Genomic DNA, 22,745 nt, shown 5'->3' with positions numbered 1-22,745 from the left:
TAGATATGGCAGTTGCTGGCCTTGTTGGGGAACATCAGCTAAAGATAGCAGGGTCACTAAAAATAGTAGAGCACCGATATGGCACCTTCCGACACTGTTCACAGGTGGACACCCTTGCCACTCTGCAGCAATGCAGAAGGATGAGCTGACTGGACCTGGGCACCTTCCACAAGCAGGGAAGAGACCTGGGAAGACCACAAGGAGGGACACAGCCTCAGAGAAGAGTCACAGGGATGACATGGAAGCTGTGTCCAAACCCAGATTGGAGGGTTTGTCAGCAGGCATGCCAGAAGCCCTGTTGCTGTGCTAACAGGTGTCTTGCAAACTCAAGGCTTCTTATATGCATCCTAACGACCCCTGGACCCCTTTCCTGAACCAACCTAAGCAGGGGACAGAATGTTCAAAATGCTGCCACGGGGGCAGCTGACTGAAGACGGGGAAGAGATGGTACCGTACAAATCATTCCACAATTGCCCTTGTATTTATGTGTTCACTAAATCCTCATCATCCACTCAAACAACGAATGCAACGGAGGAAGAGAAAGATGGAAGGACCACAGAGGCCAGTAGGGCCAAGTGGGCAGTGACAACATGACCCAGGGTGACATGCAAACCGGCCTTGGTACTATCCCTAACAACCACACCTGCTCTCTAGATAGTCAGTCAGTTGCTTTGTAAACAGGCTTTGGCTTGGGGCTATCACATTCCTCACACCTGGCCTCTGGATACACCCTGACAGAAGTGGGTACCAGGGCACGGTACCCTCAGTACAGAAGAGGATTAAGGACTCTTATGACCTTCACAGAGCAGGAGAGCCCTGGCAGCAGAGTAAGGACTCCTTCCTCCTAGGAATGTGAGGACTGCAGGCACACCTTTTAACTACAGGTCCCATCCCCCTGGTTACTTAAGCTCTGAATGTGCCCTGGTTTCAGACAAGAGGCAGAAAAGCGCAAGCTCAAGTCATGGGACTGTCTCCTGGGCCAGTTGGCCTTCAGGAAGTCAGCATCCTGGAGGGAGGGAGGAAGCCTGGCAGCATTTCCAACATACACACAGGCGCACTACTCGAGGCCCTTACCTACGGGTGCCCCAGTCTGCCACATGCGGTGACAGTGGTCTGATGCTCATCAGTTGTTTAAGGCAGCTGTGCCGTTCCCTCACTAGATTTTAAATTCTAGCAGGAAGTAGAGACTCTTTGTTGTCAATATTCCTGGTGCTTGGCATGACAATGGACCCTAAAAGGGTGTTGGGTAGCCCCCAAAGTACAATCAAGCTTGCCAAAAACAGAGTAGCCAGCTGTCACCAGGGACAGTAAGGCTTAACACATCTACCCTGAGTTAGTGTAGGAGACTGACACCTCATGCAAGAGTTCTAACACTGAACATTAGGCAAAAAGTTCATGTTCCTGGGGCTTCTGAGTTCCTGGAGAACTGAGCTCCAGAGGCTCTCCACTGAGTGTAGTTCCCCTGCCTCTGATTAGCATTGACTGTGAGCTCTGAACCCTCCCCAGACTCTCTGCTCCTCTTAGCCTCTCAAATTGCCCACAGGAAAACGGATACTTCTCCCAGTTTGCAAAGCTGGGGCAGTGAGTTCTGTTCCCTGCAGTCCTTGCACCAGGATGCTCATGGGTTACTGGGGACACACAGACAGGGCACACAGAGGGTAAGAGCCATGGCCAGGGGCCAGGCTAATGACTAGCTTGTGCTCATCTACTGAGCAGATCTGGTAATCTGCCAGCAAGAGCTCTGAAGTAACTTACTATTAAGGGGGTTCCTCCTGCAGGGCAGGGCCTTCCTCCTCCCTAGAGAAGAGTGCATCCAGCCTTTCTCTGACAAGACTCCCAGTCCCTTCACCACAGAAAGACAAAGAGTCCATAACTTCTCACAGCAGACAGAGAAAGCACACTCAAGTGCAACAGGGAGTCCCTCACTACCACAGCTGGTGAGGAGGGAGTCCTTGCATCTCTCCTGGCCCCCTTATCTCACGTCTACCTCCTCACTGAAGAACTAACAAATCTCTCCCCTTAGACCTCAGACTCCAACCACCACAGTCCATCATCAGAAATGCAGTCCCCATCATTCACAGAGGCCCCTGTGTCCTGGATGGTTTCCTGAGGTAAAGACTTCACCTCTACAGTTCCCACTGGACATGGGAGGCCCATGTGCCTTTCTGGTCTCACATCCAGGTTGTTACTCTACCAAGTTCACATGGTGGAGAATGCACTACACATGTGAGCTCTGGAGTCACTGAGCACACCTCCTGCAACCCCTTTACCCTCTGAGGCACCCTAGGTGGCCTCAGGCAACTGGAGACACAGTCTGTCACCAGGCAGTGTATGAATGCATTATTGTCACAGGATCCCCATGACTCAGGGCAACAGCAAGGTTTCTGAGAGGAGTTTCGGTGAGGGTCCAGTGATGATGGTGTGCCAGAGGCCAGAAGCCTTGAACCAGACCAGTGACTCGTTGCAATAAATATTTGTGAGTGGGATTGATTGGATAAAAGGAGACACTGTATGACACAGCTCCCAATGCCCCTAGCACCAATGAAGAGATGTTGGAGAGTGAGGGGAGTGAGGTGTTTTTTGTTTGTTTTGTTTCTAATTATTTGGGGGGGGTCCTTTTGGGGGGCACAGTGCAAGGTCGAGGGATGGATATGGAGGGACTGAGAGGTGAACAGGATTGGGGTATATGATGTGAACTTGCCAAAGAATCAATAAAGAATTATGTTTTATATGTGTGTGTGTTGTGAGAATAATCATTGCCAGGACTTATCTAGAATTAGTCCTCCCCCACTGTGGTGAAGGTATCACAGGCATGACTTCCTGTGACCTCAGAGCAGATGAACTGCAGGCTGGAAGAAGCTTCCCACTTGAGGGCTTGCTTGCCACACCTGCTGGGACTTCTCCCAATGATGCTGACCATGAAAGGCTTAGTGCCCCTCCCCCCTTGCCAAGCCCTTTCTCTTCCCTCTGGTTCCTTCCTGATTGCAAAAATCACAGCAGTGAGTTGATGTGAAATCTTCACATACTGTGCAAAGCTCCCACAGGCACAGAGGAGACAGGAAAATTCCAGCCAGTTATTTTCTAGGGAGTGGCTGGGCCTGCCTCATCCAGGGTCATTACACTGTTGGAAAAAGCCAATTTCGCACTAACCAGGTATCAGGGTGACTACTGGGTGTTAATGGGCATGTGTTTGGGGAGGGGGTAAGATGGGCAGAAAAGAGCAGGTGCCTGCACCAGAGCAAAGTTAAAAAGCACCTGTGAACAGGAAGCACACTTGAGAGACAGAGGTGGGCTGCACCGGTCATGCAAGTGTAGGTACCTACTTTGATGTTCCCTCATATCCAGTCTGTCAATACTGTGTACTCTTGCTGAGCAGGAATCTTTCCAGAATGGTTTACAAGGCCTGCAACACTTAGAGGGCATGGTCTTCAGCGTGTCTCCAAATAAAACTATAGGAAACACCTGCAGAGGTCAATCATGGTGCTGGCGACAGCTGCCCACTCTACCCTGTCACCCCATTTTGCCAAGGGGTTGCTGTGAGGTATGTGAGTAGGCTCATTCAGGCCTCTACATACCCCTCATATTATTGAGTTCTATAGGGAACTGTGGGGACTGGCAGGCAGAAGGGCCAGGCACCTGTACCAACTGTGAGCCACAGTGGGATAGTCAGCATCCTGTGACCAGCCAGTTTCGCTGATAACCTCCTGTGGGGCAGGACAGCACACAGAGCCCCATGCTCTCCTGCAGCTTCATCCTGTGAAGGAGTCAGAAGGGCAAGGCACACAGACCATGTGCTCCCCTGCCCTGTCCTGTTTCCTGTCCTCCTTCTTAAACTGGATCCCTAATAAACACTTGGCCCTGCCCCTCTGGAGTTGCAAAGTCCAACCTCTGCTCCTGGACTCTACAGCGAGATGTGAGCCGAATTCTATCTCCTCTTCATTCCCAGCTACTGACAAGAAATAAAGTCAGACAAATGATGCTAAGTTCTCTAAACAAACTGTACCTTGAGGCATCCAGCATACAGGCAGCAGCTACTCACTAAGCAGTCAGCCACAGAGCAGTTTGTCCCTCAGTGAGAAAACTCCAGCTGGACATATTGGGTGATGCTGTCTCCTTGGCTAATACCGGAAGTGCCCATCAGACTCAATTCAGTTCTGGACTACAAGGTGAAAACCTTAACACGGTAACCTTCACTCTTCTCACTGCCATGTGGCATCTAACCCAAATATTCAATGTTACAATTAAGTCTCTTACATGTGCACACACACACACATACACACACACATACAAACACACGCTTAGGAACAAGAGAACTAGTTAGAACTTTTTAAATATCTTCCTTTGAAAAGCATCAAAGTTATGGAACAGAGAAAAATCACTTCAATTACAGAGACAGGAAAACAAAACAAAACAAAAATCTCAAAACAGCCTGACACTGTTCTCGCAGAACCAATCATTTTTACTAAAAAATGTAATTTTAAACGTAATGAACCCATTTCTTACTGTTTCTTTGTAGCAAGAGATTCAACATCACAGATTAAAGGAAAATAAAAGTCTTCAAGTCAAGAGACTAGAATAGGTGATCTCACAGATGCCATGGCTCCGACACTACAAGTGTACTTAGAACAAGGGCCTCATGCTGCTGCACCACCGTGACAGCCACCTCTGCTCCTGAGCTACCCAGGGTATCACACGCCCTTCCGGAAGCAATCTCCATTCACGACCCTCAGCCTAAGTGAGCCATAAGCAGTGTATAAGGCTGCCTCACACACTTGTCCTGCCTGGCTCAGAGCAATGCCAGTAACAACCTAAAAAGGAAAACCCTACCCCGGTGCACTCTTCATGGAAATTTAACTGGCCTCCAGTTTCAGCCTTTTCATCATGTTAGCTCTTTTTTGGTTTGTTTGTTTGTTTGGGGTGTGTCTTGTTTCTTTGAGACAGTATCTCACTGTGTAACTCTGGCTGGTGTGGCACTTGATATGTAGATCAGAATGGTCTTGAACTCACAGAGATTCCCTTCCTTCTGCCACTATGCCCAGCCATCTTTTTGCTTCTTATAGATTAAAATAAAAAAAAGTGTTTCCTCAAAAATCAAGGTATACAATATCAGATGTAAATTTCATATTTAAAACTGTCTACGAATCAGCTTAATTTGGAATAAGTTCTGGAAACGGATTGTGTTGGTAGTGGCAAAACACTGTTGTCTGATACCATGGAAATCACAGTAAAATGTAAATTTAGTATCCTGTGTACTATATTTAGTATTGAGTGTACCATTTTATTATAATAAAGACTATTCATAATCAACAAATCAACATGACTTTAGGAATTATGGACTATTAAAAGTCATCCCTTCGGGTTGACAAGACGAATTATCAGGTGAGGGTTCATGTTACCAAGCCTGATTGTGTAAGTTTGATCCCTAGGACCAACATGGTAGTAGAACTGACAGGCACAAGTTGTCCTCTGACCCCCACATGTGTGGTATGGCACACATCTGCACTTACACAACAGGGACAAGTACACACATATATGTGTACCTTTAAAGAAAACCCCCTCCTTAAGTGAAGTAGACCAGGCGCAAAAGGACACTGTGTGTTCCCACTTTCACGTGGGATCCGAAACTGATCTCACAGAAAGAACAGATCAGCAGTGTCTGAGCCTGGAAGAGTGTGAGGAAAGACACAGAGGCCAGGGACAGGAAGCACAGGGTGACTGCCGTTGACAACAGTCTGGGAAATATTTCAAAAATAACCAGCAAAGTCAGTGTAGATGCTGCTCAATCCCAGCATAAAAGAGTGTGTGTAGACATGTCAGTCGCCAGTAGCTCAATTGAGCCACCTGTCACACCCCTCTGCAAGCACTAAATGTCTCGCTATGCCCTCTAAAATGCTAACAATGATCCAATTTTAAAAATTATTCTGATTTTTCTCCTATTATGTAATTTTATTTCTTTGGTCATATTATTTCAAGACAGAATTAATTAAAAGCTTTCATTAAAACACACACACACACACACACACACACACACACACACACACACACACACACAAACGGGTATGGCAGTGCTCCCAGCACTTGGGGAGCTGAAACCTGGGCTACAAAGCCAGATTTGAACTTTAAAAACAAACCTTGGGCCTGGAGAGATGGCTCAGAGCTTAAGAGCACTGGCTGCTCTTCCAGAGGATCTAAGTTCAATTCCCAGCAACCACATGGTGGTTCACAAACATCTATAATGAGATCTGGTGCCATCTTCTGGCTTGGAGGTGTACATGCTGGCAGAACACTGTATACATAATAAATAAATAACCCTTTAAAAAAAAAAAACTTTCTCAAAGTGCAACACACTGTTTCCTATTTTAAGACATAAAACTTCGAGGCAGACAAGCCAGGGGTCGTTCTTGTGTCTACCGAGCTCCATGCCACAGCACCCAGGTGTCCTCGGCTTGATGGCCCACAGGCTGGCTGCAAGGCCATAGGCCCAGACCCTTTCAGGACTCTTACCTCACCAACCTCCTTCTCTAACCCAGCACACCACGTACTCACTCAGTTCTCAACTGTGTGGTAACCAGTCTGCAGCTGGTTCCCCTGAATGTGCAGTGCACACAGCATGCACTTGGTGACTCCTGGAAGATCATCAAAGGTCAAGGCTGACTTGTGCAGGCAGGTTTCTGTGCAGGAAGTTCACAGGGTGCCTGCAGACTCTCCAATGATGCTTTGTTTGTATTCTGTATCCAAGGAAGGGTGAGATTAATTGATCAAGGACGATCACAGAAAGGTTTCTGACCACCACTGCAGCCTTCTTCACACACATGATATTTCACCAATGTATACCAAAGTTGATTGTGCTACTCTGATGGTTCATACTTATCCGAACCACAACCACTGTTTCAACACTTTGTAGAGACAAATGGTGACTCTATATGCAAAGCATTTTATCTTAAAGTGACAAATGTGAGACTTGGCCTCAAGTCACAGAGGTCCGCACCAATGACCCACCTATCATTTCATTTCCACCTTCAAATCCAACTGATCTCTGAGACCTTGAAAAACTACACAAAAACCTAGATGAAATCCTCACAGCATAAGTTTGCTGTCCCTAATCCCCTGCTGAAAATAGGCTGGGGAAATCCTCTTTCCCTGAGCACAGAATATTTAACTGTTAAGGCACTTCCTCCTCCTAGGCAGTGGGAAGGTCCATAGAGGGAGGAGGTCATAGATCTGGGGAGAGAGATAACAAGCCCACTCAGACCCTCCCCTGCTCCACTGTGGCCTAATATCTGTGGAAAGCAGTTTTCCGCCCTAGCCTTGGTTCACACTTTGCAAAAGTTCCAGGTGCCTCGGGGCAGCACATGATGCCTCTAGGTCTGGGGTTCAGTGCTAAAGTTGGATGGGATTTCTCCTTAGTGCAGACTCTCCTGAGCTACCATGCCTCTCACCAGAGCAGCACTAGGCAGAGCTGCCCTTATACCTCAGCCAGGCAACATAGTAGAGCCGGCCCTGGTGGTGCTGGTGTGGACAAACCCACCTGATGTGAGGATGGGAGAATCGGTCCTGCCTCTTGCTGCATACTACATAGGGTGATCTAGCCGGGGCAGTGCTCACCAGCAGAGCTCACCCTGGTGCTGAGGATGCCAGAGAGCTGGCGGGCTTACAAATCCAGCAACCATCCAGACCCAGGAGCAGAGCTATGACCAGTATCCACCCCATCTGTGATCTGCTGGAGCATGTGAAGGGGTCAGCGTTGCAGACTCCAAATTACAAGATCTCCACGACATAGGACAACAGGATACCCAAGAGGAGCCCCAGTGAGGGCCCAGTATCGATGATATAGCAAAACCAGAGATCTCAGAGTAACACTATATAGACTAAAGGACTGTGCAAATCACTGTCACACTACAGCTTCCACAAAGAGATTTTTTTTTCATCTTTTTCTCTTCTAAATTTTATCTAGTTTTATTCTGAGAGCTCAGGAGGTACAAGGGCAGATGAGAAAGAAGGAAAGATGTGAAATTCACAAAGAATCAATAAAAAGTTCAATTGGAAAGGGGAAAAAAAAAAAAAAGGCACATCTTTCTTGCTTCATTTCCAGTCAAATGGTTGGAGTCTCCAGAATTCACAACCATGGAGGCCAGGCAGCCCGACTGGCAGAAGAGCCACAGCTGATGAGTTTCTGACATACAGACAGACATTAAAAAGACTCATTTGGGGACTCACAGCTGTCCATGAGCAGCTCAGGGCCATAGTATGCAGGCCTGTTAGGATTCTGCTACCAGAGATAGCTGTACAGATTGCACAGACCCTCTACCTCCCAGCAACCAATCCTAAATCTGCTCCTAGAAAAAGTGTTAGCGTGATGATGACAGAGGTATAGAGTTCACTTTCTAGGCCACTCGACCAGTGGGGACCATAGCTCTATCCTCACTAAGCAGGGCAGGCCCAATCCACTTTGTGATGCAACTAGTAACATCTGTCTAGCCAATAAGCCAGATGCTGTGCATCTGAACCAAAACAAGGTGTTACATTACTGTCCTATCACAACTCCCTCTGCCCTGCCAGACCCCTAGGAAGAGAGAGATCTAGCCATCAGATCACATATAAGAGTGGGAGAATTTCCTGTTTCACTATTAAAAACCAAAACGACAACAACAACAACAACAACAAAAAAAAAAAAAAAAAAAACCACTAAGTCTATTCTATACTGTTTTCCCAGATTTTGTAGAAAGTGCTATAATTTATTTGGTAATGCAGAAAGCAAAGGAAGAGTCCACATTGAAATTCACTGTCCATTTGGACACTGTCTGAACAGAGCATCCTAAATCATGTGCTGCTCCAGGCTGAACACTATCCCCTAGTTCAGGTGCTGAAGTCCTTGTAATATGTAACGGTACTTGAGGATTAGTCTGTAGCAAAGCCCTGAGGATGGTGGTGTCAAATCTGGGAGAATCAGCCTCTCTTTTGATCAGATGGGGACATCAGAACCCAGCCTCCAGACCCAAGGAAGACTCCTGCTAAGGTGGGCTGGGTAAGGCCTACCGTGCAGAAGTGTGGGTGGCGCCCACTCCAGTCCTACATATAAGCTGTCAGGGTTATCAACAGAGCCATTTACACTGACAGACTCAGCAAGAGGCATCCTCATGGCAACACCTCCAGACACAGCAGGCTTCCCTCTCTTACCCATCCTTTGCATTGGTAGACTCTGCCATCTAACTCAGATGACCATTTCAGAAACTCCAGCTGCAAATATCACCTGATGAGATGCTAGACAAGAGCCTAAAACAGACGTAGCCACCTCTGAGGCCTCCATGCAAACCTCCAGCCTGCCTGCTCTGACTTTGTCTACAGAGGACAAGAGTGGGGACAGCCACAGGCAGCCAGAAGACATCTGTAAGAACAGGTCAGACACTCAAAGGCCAAAGGGCTTGTGGCTTGCATGGCATGAGATAGGACAGGAGTGGCAGACACAGAGTCCTCCCTGAGTGAGCAGGAGACTTCACAGGAACAATGTTATTGCACTAAACACCAGGATGGAAGCAGCCAGGGCCGTGAGGGCTCTTCAGGACTCACATGTCATTTTTACATAATCCTTGATGCACTTCAGAGAGAGGCAGCTTCCAAGGCTTGTCATCACAGCTACAAAGTGTCACCACATACCAGCACATAGATGTCAGGCCACAACAGCAGTTGGCTAGGCCCTAAACACAAACAGAGTGCTGGACATGTGGAGAAAAGGGCACCCCCCCCCCCCAGGCTGTGCAGCTATTGGAATATTATCCTGCACCTCAGCCATGAGGGCCCAGCTCCACTCTGTCCTCAGCCCAAACCAGCTGCTGCTTCCTTCACCCAACCCCCACCCCAACCCCTGACCCCACCCCTGACCCCACTGCTCTCAGAAGTTTGGTCTGGGCAGTTAGTTTTCCTTGGGCTTTTCTCTCAAGTAGCAGGAGGCAGGACCTGACTGCCTTCTGACTCTCTGTCTCTATGGTGTATTGCGTAAACCAAATAGCAACCGGAATGTTCTTCAGGCACTTGCATACACGACCAAGCCACACACATGTGATTTCAGAAGCTCAATATGAGATGGGGCCATAGTGTTCCCAGGGACACAAGGAGGAGGAGCCACATTGTCACCACAGCAGTGACAATGAGGGTTAGGCCACCCTAAACCCCATCTGCCTATTCAGGAGACTGCAGTAGGCTAGTGTACTGAGGAGCTAGGATGCTCAGTCCTGCCTCTAATAATGCTGAAGGTTACGTGGGGAGGTGACTTCTCCAACAAGGTAATGGGATCTACCATCAATCTGCAGCATGACAAGGTTGGGGACAGAGGACTATAATGCTCTAGGCCCACTCTCCATCTAAGAGAGGGTTACCCATCTTACACACCAGTCTGAGGCACTTCTATGACAGGGATGTTGTGGACGATTAACTACCCTAGGACAATAGGCCTGGGCCAGGGCTGTGCTGGATGAAGTAGGTGAATGACCTCATCAGACAGCAGAGAGGGGTCTGCTCTACCAGTAGAGAGACCCAGATCCAACTAGCCACATCTCTATCACCTGTGCCCTTTTCTCCGGGATTGGCATGGTAGGGTGGGAGGCCAATGCCACCATCCCCAGACTGTACTCTCTCAAAGCGTGATGGAATGACCAATCAACTGGCTTTCGGTCCAGTACAGTTTTCACAGGGGGGAAAAAAATGTCTCTAGAAAATCTTTTATCTTCCAACTAGAAGTTACTTTCATTCCCTTTTCAAGTTGAAAAATAACTCTTTGTGGTAGGCACATACACACTGCACAGCGTCTCTGGAGCACTTTACAATGAGTAGCTGACCCTCAGGACCCTTGGGGAAGCAGCTGCATTTGCCATCTGCCTCTTCTTCACCACCCCCCACCCCAGGGAGACAAGGTGACTTCAACGGCCACCTGAGCCATCTGAGAACCACAGGGAGTGTGACTCACACACAGGGCTAGAGGGCTAGGACTTTGACGTCATATGCCACGTGAATGAGGTCAATACTTGCATGCTGGGGGCATAATGCCTCTCACCAGTAAGACCTTTCTTCTCAAGAATTATTTGTACCCAGAACACAAACTGGGCCAGGCACAGTAGCTCCCAGCATCCTTAGGAGGCTGAAGAAGGATTTCAAAGCTATCCTGGGCTACGTGGGCCAACTTTAAATAAAAAAATATTTTTTTAGTTGGATAGGACAATGTACATCAGCATATGCCTTTAACCCCAGTGCTGGGGAGGTAGAGGGTGATGGATCTCTGTGAGTTCGAGGGCAGCCTGATCCACACAGTGAGTTCTAGGCCACATAGTGAGACCCTGTCTCAACAACAACAAAACACTTGGATTGTGTCAGACTCTCAACAGACACCAGTTCTGAGTTCCTTTGGATATTCTGAGCCACAACTAATACCAAACAAGACAGGCACCATGCCATCTTCTGGCAGCACAGGTCACTCCAGAAGTAGACCTCCTTCCCCCAACCTGGCTTGCCTCCTGGGAGCAGAATGCATCATGAGCAGAAAGCAACATGGCTCAGCCCCAGGAAGACAGCTCACTCCCCAGTAGCGTAAGTCACCCAGAGTGTGGCTCACCCCAGTGCCCAATGTGCCTGAACCTCTCGGCATAGATCCCAAGAAGGGGTCTGGGTTCTGACACTCACAAAAGTTAAAATACAGAAGCAGAGGAAGCATTTACAACAGAGCATCAGGAGGGTTAGAGGGCGGTTACCACAGCTTTTAGAACAGGGAATTCCTGGAGGATGAAGGGCTCAGCCAGTGTGTTTTTGAGGGGGAAGGTCTGCCACTATCAATTCCTGCACATGGACTGAGAGGAAGAAGCAGAGAACTGCTCCCCATGAACATCAACTGCTCCTCACTGCACGTGTAAAATGCGGAGGGACAGCTGAGGGACAGGCAGTGGAGAAAATGACATAGTGCTCATGTGTGCCAGGTCCACCAGGAGCCCAGGTCACTGAGGTCAAGTGCTGTCCACTGACTGCCACAGCACTTTCCTCTTCAGGAGTTGCAATAAGAGGACCTTCCCTGCTTTAGTCACAGCACTAAAGCTTGAGAGAGAGCATGAATGTATGTCTGTTGGTCTGTGTGTGTGTGTGTGTGTGTGTGCGCGCGCGCACACACACACACACACGATGGGGGGCAGACCACAGAGATAAATAATATCAGGCAAAGCACAATAAGAACCTGAAAAGCAGCATGCAAACTGTTTTACCCTCATTACATGGTGGCCCAAACCAGAAAGGCCTGAATCCTTATCAGTGGGTGAGAGACAGGTCACATGCCAGAAACAGGCCAGGCAGCTCCAACAGCCCAAGCCAGCACTGGCCATCCCTAAACAGCCGTTCTCTCCAGCAGCAGGACAATAAGGGAAAAGATCTATTAGTATTCTGCAAAAGTCAGAAAGTGTGTATGTTGGCAGGCACTCGTCTATATATAATTATGGGCAAGAAACTCTACTACTGTTCCAGGCACTGAGTAGCCCACCCCAGCCAGCCCCTGCAGAGCTGGTCAATTACCTGATCTAGGTAGGACAGGTTCCTGCAAGAAGACATAGAACTTGGAAATCCCTTCCAAGGGGTCACAGAGTTAGCACTTGGAAACCAACAATATAAACTCCTAGGGGACCTTCAGAGCTCTGCCTAAAACTAGGCTCTGGGATGGGCACTGTTGCTGTCCCCCAGGCCCTAAGGTCCAATGGACTGGCAGAAGAAAACTGAAACAAAGCCCCAAGAGCTCAGTTCTGGTAGAGTCGGTGGGGCTAGCAGGAGCCGGGAAGGCACCTATGAGAAGCACAGGGACATCTTCAGAGGCAGGAAGGCTGAGAGCGTAGGAACTTCACTTGAAGGCCAGAGGCCCTCAGAGTTCAGTCCATCCCACATTGCTGGAGCTAGGAAACAGAATGTGGAAGTTTGAAAAAGTGCCGACCAAGACTTAAAGACTCATTGAGTGCTCCAGTGCTTGGTAACAGTATGGTGCTCCTTTCAAAACTGCCCTGCAGCACTTCCCCCAACCACGGTTAAGATGGTGGCCAGAGTCACCCAACAAAGTCATGGAGTAGCAGCTGTGCACAGGGCTAAGTACAGGATCTCGGGCAAGTACAGGAAGGTATCCCCTCCCAAAATAAGGGAGTAATGGAGAGAGAGGGGCCATGCTGAGGCCAGGATCCTAGCAGGGGGAGAAAAGTCCATGAGGGTCCCAAGAGTACACAGGCATGCAACAAGGCTATGCACTGGCCTTTTCCTCCACTGGACACACTACCCAGTCCAGCCCCTGCCAGCCCCTAAGGTTCTCAGGATGCTTCCCAACAAGGCCTTAAACCAATGTTATGGTCTGAATACAAAGTATCTCTTGCAAAAAGGCTCATGGCTTGGCCCCCAGCTGATAGGGTTAATCATCGAGAGTTAACTAGACTGTGAGGGCTCTGACTTGATCAATGGATTAATACAGTGATGAATTCATAAATGGAAGAGGTCACTGGAAGGTGCTGGAAGGGGAACTGGTAGGAAAATTGGATGACTTGGAAAGTCAGACACATGTTCTCTCTCCCAATATCCATCTCCCCCACCCCTTCCTGGCTATCTACCAAGAAGTAAGCAGGCCCCTTTGATCTGCCATGTAACACCCCACCATTATGTTCACTGCAGCTTGCCTGGTTTGAAACTATGAGTCAAAAATATATTTTCTCTTTTCAACTGTTACCTGTGATGCCAAAAAAAGAACACATCTGACCACTAATACTTGCTTATGCTCAGTTTGCCTCTCCATTCTGGGGTGGCCACCCAAGGATGGAGATCTCCATCTCACTAAAGTGTGAGGGTGCAAACCACCCCAAGGTCAAGAAGACCCTGTGAAGAGCACTCCAGGAGCGAGACTAAGACAACAAGGTGGAGGGAAGAAAGTCTGGTCAGCCAGCAAGATAAAGGGTGGACAGACAAGGACATGACTGTGTACCATGGGGCAATGATGTCATCTAAACAGGAAGACAGGGAGTACAAGCTCCAGGACTGGTCTCTATCAAAACAGGACTGCTGCCCCAAACCAGGGAGGCAGGCCAGGACAGAAAGAGCAGGGCTGTGGGATCTGCAGAGGGGTGTGCTGTCTGTTTTCTTCTCAAACATCTGGGCAGGTTGTCAGCTGCCCCATAAGAGGGAGAGTAGAAGTCCCGTGAGAAGGAGGACAGCACAGACTCATGGTGTCCAATCCATACTGGCCCAACTCATGGAGCATGAGCCGTGTGCGAAGGCTGTGTCCTGGACAGTGTGGGCACCGGGGAGTGGGCACTACTGACAGTCCTTGTTTTCAGAGGAGGAAACAGTGTGAAGAAGCTAAGCAGCAGCCCAAGGTACCAACCCAAGCGGAGGCGGAGAAAGATGTGAGGATCCAGGAGATGGATGCCTAACCTCCAAAGCTCATCGACCCTGAGTTTCCCAGCCATCAGCATCCCAGGCAAGCAAAAATAGTACCTATTCAATCTTGTATTTCCAGTGCTGTAAAAAATGGCTTTCTATTGATTTGTGTTACAAATAAATAGCACTTTCACCTGCGTTTAACTTGGTTAAAAGAACATTTGTAAGTCTGAGACATCGGAATCTTCCATCTATCCTGTTGGTGTTGAACACAGGCACCTAGTAACAATTTGTATATTCGTATTGGAATACATCTGCAGACAGAATTCCTGGGTAGTGAGACACTACACATGCCTGTTAACAGTCATGCTATCTCAGCTAATTGTAAAGTGAAGACAGTGCTCTTATTTCTAGAAACTTAACTAGCTGTGAGGACACAGTCTTTTCCCCTATGGTTATTAAATTCAGTGTCTGGCATAAAATAAAAGCATCTGAGGCTTGCTTGTCCTAATGAGCAGACAGTCAATAGGGTTCCATAGAACAACAGGGAAGATTCTACGCAAAAATGAAACAAAGTTTAAATATCAGAACACACCAGCCCCTGAAGACAGGCAGGTGCTGGACCAGCTTGTCTAGCTGCTGCCTTGTTAAGTATGTGTTAATTATAAACTTTACAAGTCCATCTTATAGACTGCTACCACCATGCTGGAGACAGACCATCCATTAGCCTGGGGTTTTTATGCCTAAGGAACCACTTACTTCAAATACCAGAAGGGCCTTGGTGGTTAAGTGGTTTCACTTTGTGTCCGGGAATACGGACTCTGGGGACTGAACAGGAAGGCCTGGATCCTCAGAGCTGGATTAGGAGTAGCAAGCCAGTGAGTTAAGTCTCTTAGAAAAGCTCATTGTATACCCTGATGTCCATGACTCAAACCACCTGGTAATAAAAACTAAGAATCTGAGTGCAGTAGCATTCACCTTTAATTCAGGCACTCAGGAGGCTGTCCCAGGCAGATCTCTGAGAGTTCAAGGCCAGCCTGGTCTATGTACTGATTCCAGGATAGCAAGAGTTACATAGTAAAACCCTATCTCAAAAAAGAAGAAGAGGAAGAAGAAGAGGAAGATGAAATAGACTCTGTAGAAGTAGTAATAGATGTGATACTTCTCCATCCTTATAAATTTCTAAACTTTTGGGGAAGTGTAGAGTAAGTGCTTGAAGTCCTCAGGCGCCAAAACTCTTTTTCTAATATATAAGAAATTAAAGACTAGAGAGGAGGCTCAGCAGTTAAGACTTCAGCTGTTCTTCCAGAGGTTTGATTTGCAGCACCCACTCACAATAGCCAGCTGAAACTCCAGCCCCAGGTGCTCTTCTGACCTCTGCACAGGCACCAGGCATGAACGTGGTGTACTTACACACATGCAGACAAGAAGACCATGCACACAGAATAAAAGAAAAAATTAAATCAGCTGGACATGGTGGTGCAGACCTATAATCCCAGCTACTCTTAAGGCTGGAGCAGGATGACCATAACATTGAGACCTGCCTGCATTCAAAGTGAGTTCAAGGCCACCCTGAGCATCTTTAGGGAGATCCTGTCTCAGAAAGTAAAAAGACCTGGGGGACATAACTCAGGGGTAGAGCACTTACCTAGCATGCAGAGAGACGTAGGTTCAATCACCAAGAAAGAAAGTTAAAGGAAGGAAAGCCTTCAGCTTTTCCTAGGCTTTCAGTCTTAGACAAAGTATGTTATATACAAAGAAATTCTGGAAGGCAGTGCCTCACAGAAGCTTGGGCAAGCCCTAAAACCTAAGAAACCAATCACAGAAACGAATCAGAAACATATCACTCAGGCAGGATGAAATGAAGCTCTTGACCTACAGAATATGAGGAAAACTAAAATCCCCTCTGCATGAACCAGGACAGCAAGAGGAAAGGGAGGGTCTTTCTTTGTGAGGAGAACGGCCTAGGAAGTTCATGGTTGTGCTGTAGCAGTATTCCATACCTTGCTTTAAATTGTTTTATCTTTGAAAAAAAAAGCATATCCACCACCAATTCTTCCCTCCACTGCCTCAGGGAAGCCCTGAGGCTGGGGGACCAACCAACACTCCCCCTTTTAAAGTTTAAAGGGCTTGGAGCCAGGTGGCCAATCCCAGCACTGGGGAGTCAGAGGCAAGCAGATCTCTATGAGTTCAGAACTAGCCGGGTCTACATAGTGAGATCCAGGCCAACCAGAGGCACACAATGAGATTCTCTCAAAGTCAAGTTTTTAAAGGGTGTCTGAGTCCTCCACCCTGCTCTGCACCAGGGCACTCAGCTAACTTCTCACTGGCAGCCCAGGGCCTGGGGAACCTTAGCCGGGTGTGGTGGTAGGCTTGCTGAGCCTCTCTGAGACCTGGCCCCATTCTTAGCCCTCTTCTGGACTAAGACACTGAATCCACACAAGCACCGCAAGGCCCAGGTTGCCATTGTCTTCTGTCAAAAGCACCAGAAGCAGGACAACAGAGTGGCCACCTGTCCTGGGTACTCACTCAGCTGCAAATGGAAGGACCCTCCTCAAGCCTCTGACAGAAGGCTCTGCTGCTTCCCCTCAAAGGGTCCACACTCCCCACCTCACACACCTAAGAGGAAGTGTCACTAATTCTACACACACTCTACACACACAACATGACTTAGACTTCGTCCTGGCACATTGGCTACCTCACGGTGCATGAGCTGTGCACCCTTCCACAACCAGGAGACTGTTCAAATGTACAACAGTGTATACTGTGGCATGCACTGGCTTTGCCTAGACAAGAGTTCTCTCTTCCATTTACCTGCCCATACTCAGTCCAGGAATTGACCCAGGACAAAATACCCACGACAATGTTTTCCAAGGACTGACGGCTCCATCTTTAGCAACCTCAGGCCTCAAAGGGAGATGTGGTAGCTTTATCATCTCAGGAATTCTGATTGTGTGAGGAGAGGAAGGAGAGAGACCCAGAGGCTAATTTTCTGTAGGTTAAAATTGCATAATCCTTGAGATAAGAATATACAATCTCTTTTTTCTCTTACAAAAGGAAATATAATATAATCTCACATGTTGGGAGATTACATGAAAAATCATAACTGTTTCTGGAAAAAGTCAAGTAACTTCATGGCTTAGACTGGTTTAAAGTCATAGACATGAGTAGTGTGTACAGGAATTCGGCAGAGAACAAACTGCGAGCAAGGGGGTAAAAAACAAAACGAAAGCAGCAGAAAGAATAACATCACATAATTTACGTTCCAGACATATTATCAAGCAGTTAAGAGTGGGAAAGTTCATTAAGGAATATCTACCTCCAAGATTTGGAAGAAAACGCCCCTTCGAAGGTAAAATAGCACAACAAAGAAACTAACCTGAAATTTTACCTAGATTAAGGAAATATAAGACAGACGGAGGCCTCGGGGAAGTACAGAATTAAAAACAGCACCCACTTGGGACGACCAAGTGTCCTCTGACCCTGGAAAGCTCTACAGGGAACGAGGGACGACCTCCACCCCTCCACCTTTCACTTTCCAGGGGGGAACTTCAGTTCCTAGTCTCATTCTTTTTCTTACTGGAAGGTCAATCTTGGAAGGGAATTAACTAGAAAAAACTCAGTGGGTACATCCCCACCCCACCCCCGAGGAAAAAACCCACATCTAAGGTCAAGTGTCCGGCTCACAGAAGCCAGAAAGAGCCGGCTCCGGGTCGATCCTGCGTACCCAGCCCGCGCCGGGCACGCGCTCCTCAAACCTGTGACCACCCGGCGCCAGCTGCCGGACAATAGGTCCTTGTGCCTAGCGCAAAAGAAGCTCCGTCCTGGGGCAGATCTCTCTATTCTGTGCACACCCCTCTGCTCCATCCTGACCCATGGCTGCCACCTCCCTGGCCTCCCCTGGTGAGGCACGCTCACTACCCGCGCAGCAGCATCAGAGGGACCAGGAACTGCGTACTCGGACCTGGCCGGCTACTTTCAGAGATGGCAAACTTCACTTTGGATTCCCTGGCGGAGGTTCCCCGCTTCCCCGCAGCCTGTACGTGTCTTCCAGTTGGTCAGTGTCGCCCGAGAGGGCCCGCCCCGCTACAACTGAGCGCAGCCCCCGAGATGGATGTCCCTTAACCTCGGCACTGAAGGGGCTGCAATCGCCTACCCAGGTGGGCCTGGCTGAGCGCAGGTGGAGCGCGGCTCGGACCTATCGGCGGGACGTTCCCGGCCTGAACCCCGAACCAGATCCCGATCTCGATCCCGACTCCGACCCCGATCCCGGTCCCGGTCCCGGTCCCAGTCCCGGCCCCAGCCCCAGCGCGCCACTCACGTATCTGCGCACGAGCGTCCTCAGTAGGCTGCAGTCCATGGTTGCCGCTCCGGGCTCCGCGAGCTCCCGGGCTGCGGGCGCTAGTGCAGCCGCCCCCCGCCCGGTCACGGCCTGGGCGGCGCGGGGGGCGGCCGCGGCCCCTCCGCGCTCATGCCCCGCCGGCGGCGGCCAAGGGACGCGGCTCGCGCGCAGGCGGCTTGGAGGAGGCGGCCCGCGCCCAGCGCTGCTCCCGTCGGGCCGGCGCGGCCTGCGCTCGCTGCTCCGCGCCTGCTCCTCCCGCGGCCGCCGCGCCTCTGGAGCCGGCTCTGCCCCGCTGCGCCCCGCGCGTCACGGGCGCCTGTGAGCATGCGCGCGCCGCAGCCCCCGCCCCGGCCCCGCGCGCGCCGCGACTCCCCGGCGCGCGCCGCCGCCCTGTTGCTTCCGCCTCCCCGCGGGACGCGAGGGTGCTGTCACCGCCCCCGTGTGGCCCGTCGGGTGCCGGCTCCCCACCTCCCCCGCTCAGTCCTGTCCTAGAAAAGAAGCCTGGCTGTGAGCCCCAGGCCCGATGGCGGATGCGGTGGGCCTGAGTCCCTGAGCCTGCCTCCCTGGTGGACCGAAGGCACGGGATCCTCAGGTGGCTGCAGGGTGCAGACACCACCACCGCTTTTAGGACTTCCTTCCTTGGAGACCCAGCCAAACATGTCGTGATCCAGCTCTTAGGACTGCTTTCTACCTGCTGCTGAGCCCTGCGTCAGGTTCTCCATCCAGACCCAGGCCTCTGGATTTTGCCTGGTGGTCCATCGAGCGGTCAAGAGCTCCCTGCTACTAGATTTCAGCTACATTACCACAGCTAGCACCCCCACCGCCAGTTTCAGGTGCGAAGCTGTCCTGGTGTGAAGCAGCACACAGCCTGCACAACTTTCCTTACCCCTAGGTCCCCCTAACCTAGCTGATGTTTCTTAGTGTTCACATCCCCTTGGTTTTGCTTCACTTAACTGTAGAACCCGATGAGGACTAAGGATCTGCAGTGACCAATCAGAAGCACCAGACCTGGATATTAGTAATGTATTTAAAACCATTCTGACAGGGTGTGGGGGGAGATCTGGTACCGCTACAGTTGGAATTAGACTGTAATTCTAATGACAAGGAACGATCGTCAGTGACTAAATAGAAAGCCCCCACCCCCAGTCGCCAGCTCACTGTTTCCCATTTTCCACCCAATCTCTCCACCGCCTTGCTGTTCACCTATGTTCCACACGTGTCTCACCACATAGCTTGGGCTGCAGACACTGAGCCCGACTCAGGGAAAGTGTTTCTCTCTGCCTTCTTGGACTTGCCACGAGCCTGCTAGTGTTGGAAGGCAGCTGTCACTGGTACTCCTAGGTTGCTGTGGACTCTTGAGGACAACAGGCCCCTGTGCCTGGGAACTAGAGTCTGGTCCCTGTACCTGGTGGTCCTGTGACCACAACTGCATGTTCACATGTCCCTGGTGATGCCATCCAATTTCTACCATGACCCGATACTGCTAGGACAAACTGTAGGCTTCTGGCAAATTACGATTGGAATGGGTGATCCTGGTACAGACCTGTCTCAGGACAAAGACTTCTATCTTCAGAGAATGTCCATTCTACTCAGAGGCATGTGCTCATTTTCTTTGTTTTTCATTTGGATTTTTGAGACAGAATTTTTATCCTGGGCTGGCTTCAAACTCTATGCAATCTTCCTGCCTCAGCCTCTTAAGTGTTGGGAGTACAGGCATGAACCCCCATGCCCAGCCTTTTCTTTATACTGAGCAAAGTATGTCCCTAGTGTTACAACAGGAGTGACTTCATCCTTGTCCTCCAAGCCTTCACCCTTTGTAGGGCTCAGGGTACTCCCTCACCCCCATGCCCAGCTAACACCAACCTATCAAGTGGCTGGCTTACTGGAAATGAGAAGACTGGTGCACACTGAGACTTGCTGGCAGGATGTTTGATGAAGATTTCCTCACTCTTAAGAAAGAATGCTTCCTTTCTGAGATGGAGAATGTTGTTTGGGGCAATGCCTAAAGCTTTGCAGCCTCCTTGCAGACATTGGAGTGGTAGCCTGAGGAATGTATTCTTCCTGGGGATAGAAGCATGAGAAAGTGAGCTGAGCAGAAAACACTATGCATGGATCCATTAACCTGTCCTAACCAGAAACTTACTGTCACAAGAGTCAATGCATTATGTTTAAAACAAGTGAATTGGATTTTCCATTACCAACAGATGTCAGCACTTTTAACCCATACAAGCAAATCAATCAGAACACTGTTAAAATAACAGAAACTCCAACTCATTTTGTGAACCTGTTAACCATGGCTGTATAACAGCCACTACCCATGCAGGAGGTATTTAAGCCACAGGCAGCCAGCATGGGCCAGGGGCCCCAGGCTTGGCAGGTTGTTTTGCTTTCCCAGGTGTTAGCTAGGAATCTCCAAGCTGTCATGTTCTTCAGGAGGCTCTGCCAAAGTAGGAATGTCTCCATAGCTTGTGCCAAATGCATGGTGTTCCTAGGTAGAGAACTGGGAGGCTGAGGGTGTGGTTGTCCCTCTTTTCAAATGGCTTCTTACAACTCGGTGACCTAGCCTGGACTTCTTCCTTCACACAGTGGTTTGGTCTCTCAAGAGCCAAAATGGACACAACTAAGTCACTAAAGGCTGAGTTTGGCGTCCCCAGAGCATTCCCTCTGCCACACTCTTCTGGAGAAAGTGGGGTCATATGCCTTCTGCCTCCCTCCACAAGAAACAACACCAAGGAGCCATATTTCCATAACAGCCTCCAGGTCACCATGGGTACTGCCCCAAGACAGCGGGCCACATCCAACAAGGGGACATCTTATTTCCTGTGCCTCCCACAATCCCTTCCTGCTCCTTGACTGTTTTTTCTGGAATATTCTTCTATAGAATAGATCTAGTTTGATCAATCCTTTTTGGTAAATTCCCCCTCCCCTCCATCTTCTTAGTTTCCTTTCATTCCAGGTAATGGCTTCTTCCCTTAGCACATAATGGCATCAGTGAGGACTGTGTATTTACTTACTCAAAGTAGCTAATCTAACCCTCATGGATTATGATCACTTGGAGATGTTTTTTGTTTGTTTGTTGTTTGTTTTTTAACAGTGCTTGCACAAGACTACCCTGCCCCAGGAATTTTGCACCAGTGACTTTTAAAGCCAGTATTTACAGCAGACTGAGCTCTGGGCAGGTAAGAAAGACTGCTGGGGATGGCTACGGTCATCGATCTTCCACTCTTTGGCACAGCTAGGGACTTTGTATGTACAGGTGCTTGACAAATTGTGAAAGGATTAAATTACACATAGCCTGCCATTTCAGCCACTGAGCGTCAGCAGGAAGAATGAAGGGAGGGTGTGAAGCCTTGCCAAAGAATAGAAAAGCATACAGTCCCCAGTCCCCAGTGGTCCATCCAGGATGGGCTCCTGGGACTGTGTAACAAGACCATGGAGTGAGGTCCCAGATTCAGACTGTCCTTGAGATTCTGTGACACTTCCCTGGGATGCATCTAGGAGGTGTTTGTGGCCAGTACCAGAGTTCATTCATTTATTCTGGCCCAGAGTTTCACCATGTAGTCCAGTGTCTTGGTTAGATTTTCTATAGCTATGATTAAACATTCTGCCAAAAAGCAGCTTGGGGAGAAAAGGGTTTATTTCTCTTAGAACTCTCAGGTCACCCTCCACTACAGAGGGACATCAGGAACTCAAGCAGAGACCATAGGGGAACACTGCTTACTGGCTTGCCCTTCATGCCTTGATCTACCTGCTTGCTTCTTCCTTTCTTCTTCCTTCCTTTCTTTCTTTTCTGAGTTTTTCAAGACATGGTTTCTCTGTATAGCTTTGGAGACTGTCCTGGAACTTACTCTGTAGACCAGGCTGGCCTTGAACTCAGAGATCCCGCCTGCCTCTGCCTCCTGAGTGCTGGGATTAAAGGTGTGCACCACCAACGCCCAGCTTCTACCTGCTTTCTTGTACCACACAGTATGGCCTATCCTAGGTGACACTGCCATTATGGGCTTGGGCTAGGTCCTCCCACATTAATCAT

The 22,745-nt window shown here is 49.2% G+C and overlaps 1 protein-coding gene across 1 annotated transcript in view; it reads right to left on the bottom strand.

Annotated features, from left to right (window-relative positions):
* Atp11a (ATPase phospholipid transporting 11A) overlaps positions 1 to 19,021 on the bottom strand; it is a 105,535-nt gene extending 86,514 nt beyond the window's left edge. The window contains 1 exon segment of the mRNA XM_051182000.1: positions 18,695 to 19,021. Within this exon segment, the coding sequence (XP_051037957.1) occupies positions 18,695 to 18,733 (39 nt within the window). The 5' untranslated portion in view covers positions 18,734 to 19,021.
* Positions 19,022 to 22,745: the final 3,724 nt, after the last annotated feature.

The sequence above is a fragment of the Phodopus roborovskii genome, unplaced genomic scaffold (assembly GCF_943737965.1).
Source record: "Phodopus roborovskii unplaced genomic scaffold, PHOROB, whole genome shotgun sequence".
Lineage (NCBI taxonomy): Eukaryota > Metazoa > Chordata > Mammalia > Rodentia > Cricetidae > Phodopus > Phodopus roborovskii.
This window is presented reverse-complemented; position numbering and strand designations above follow the sequence as displayed.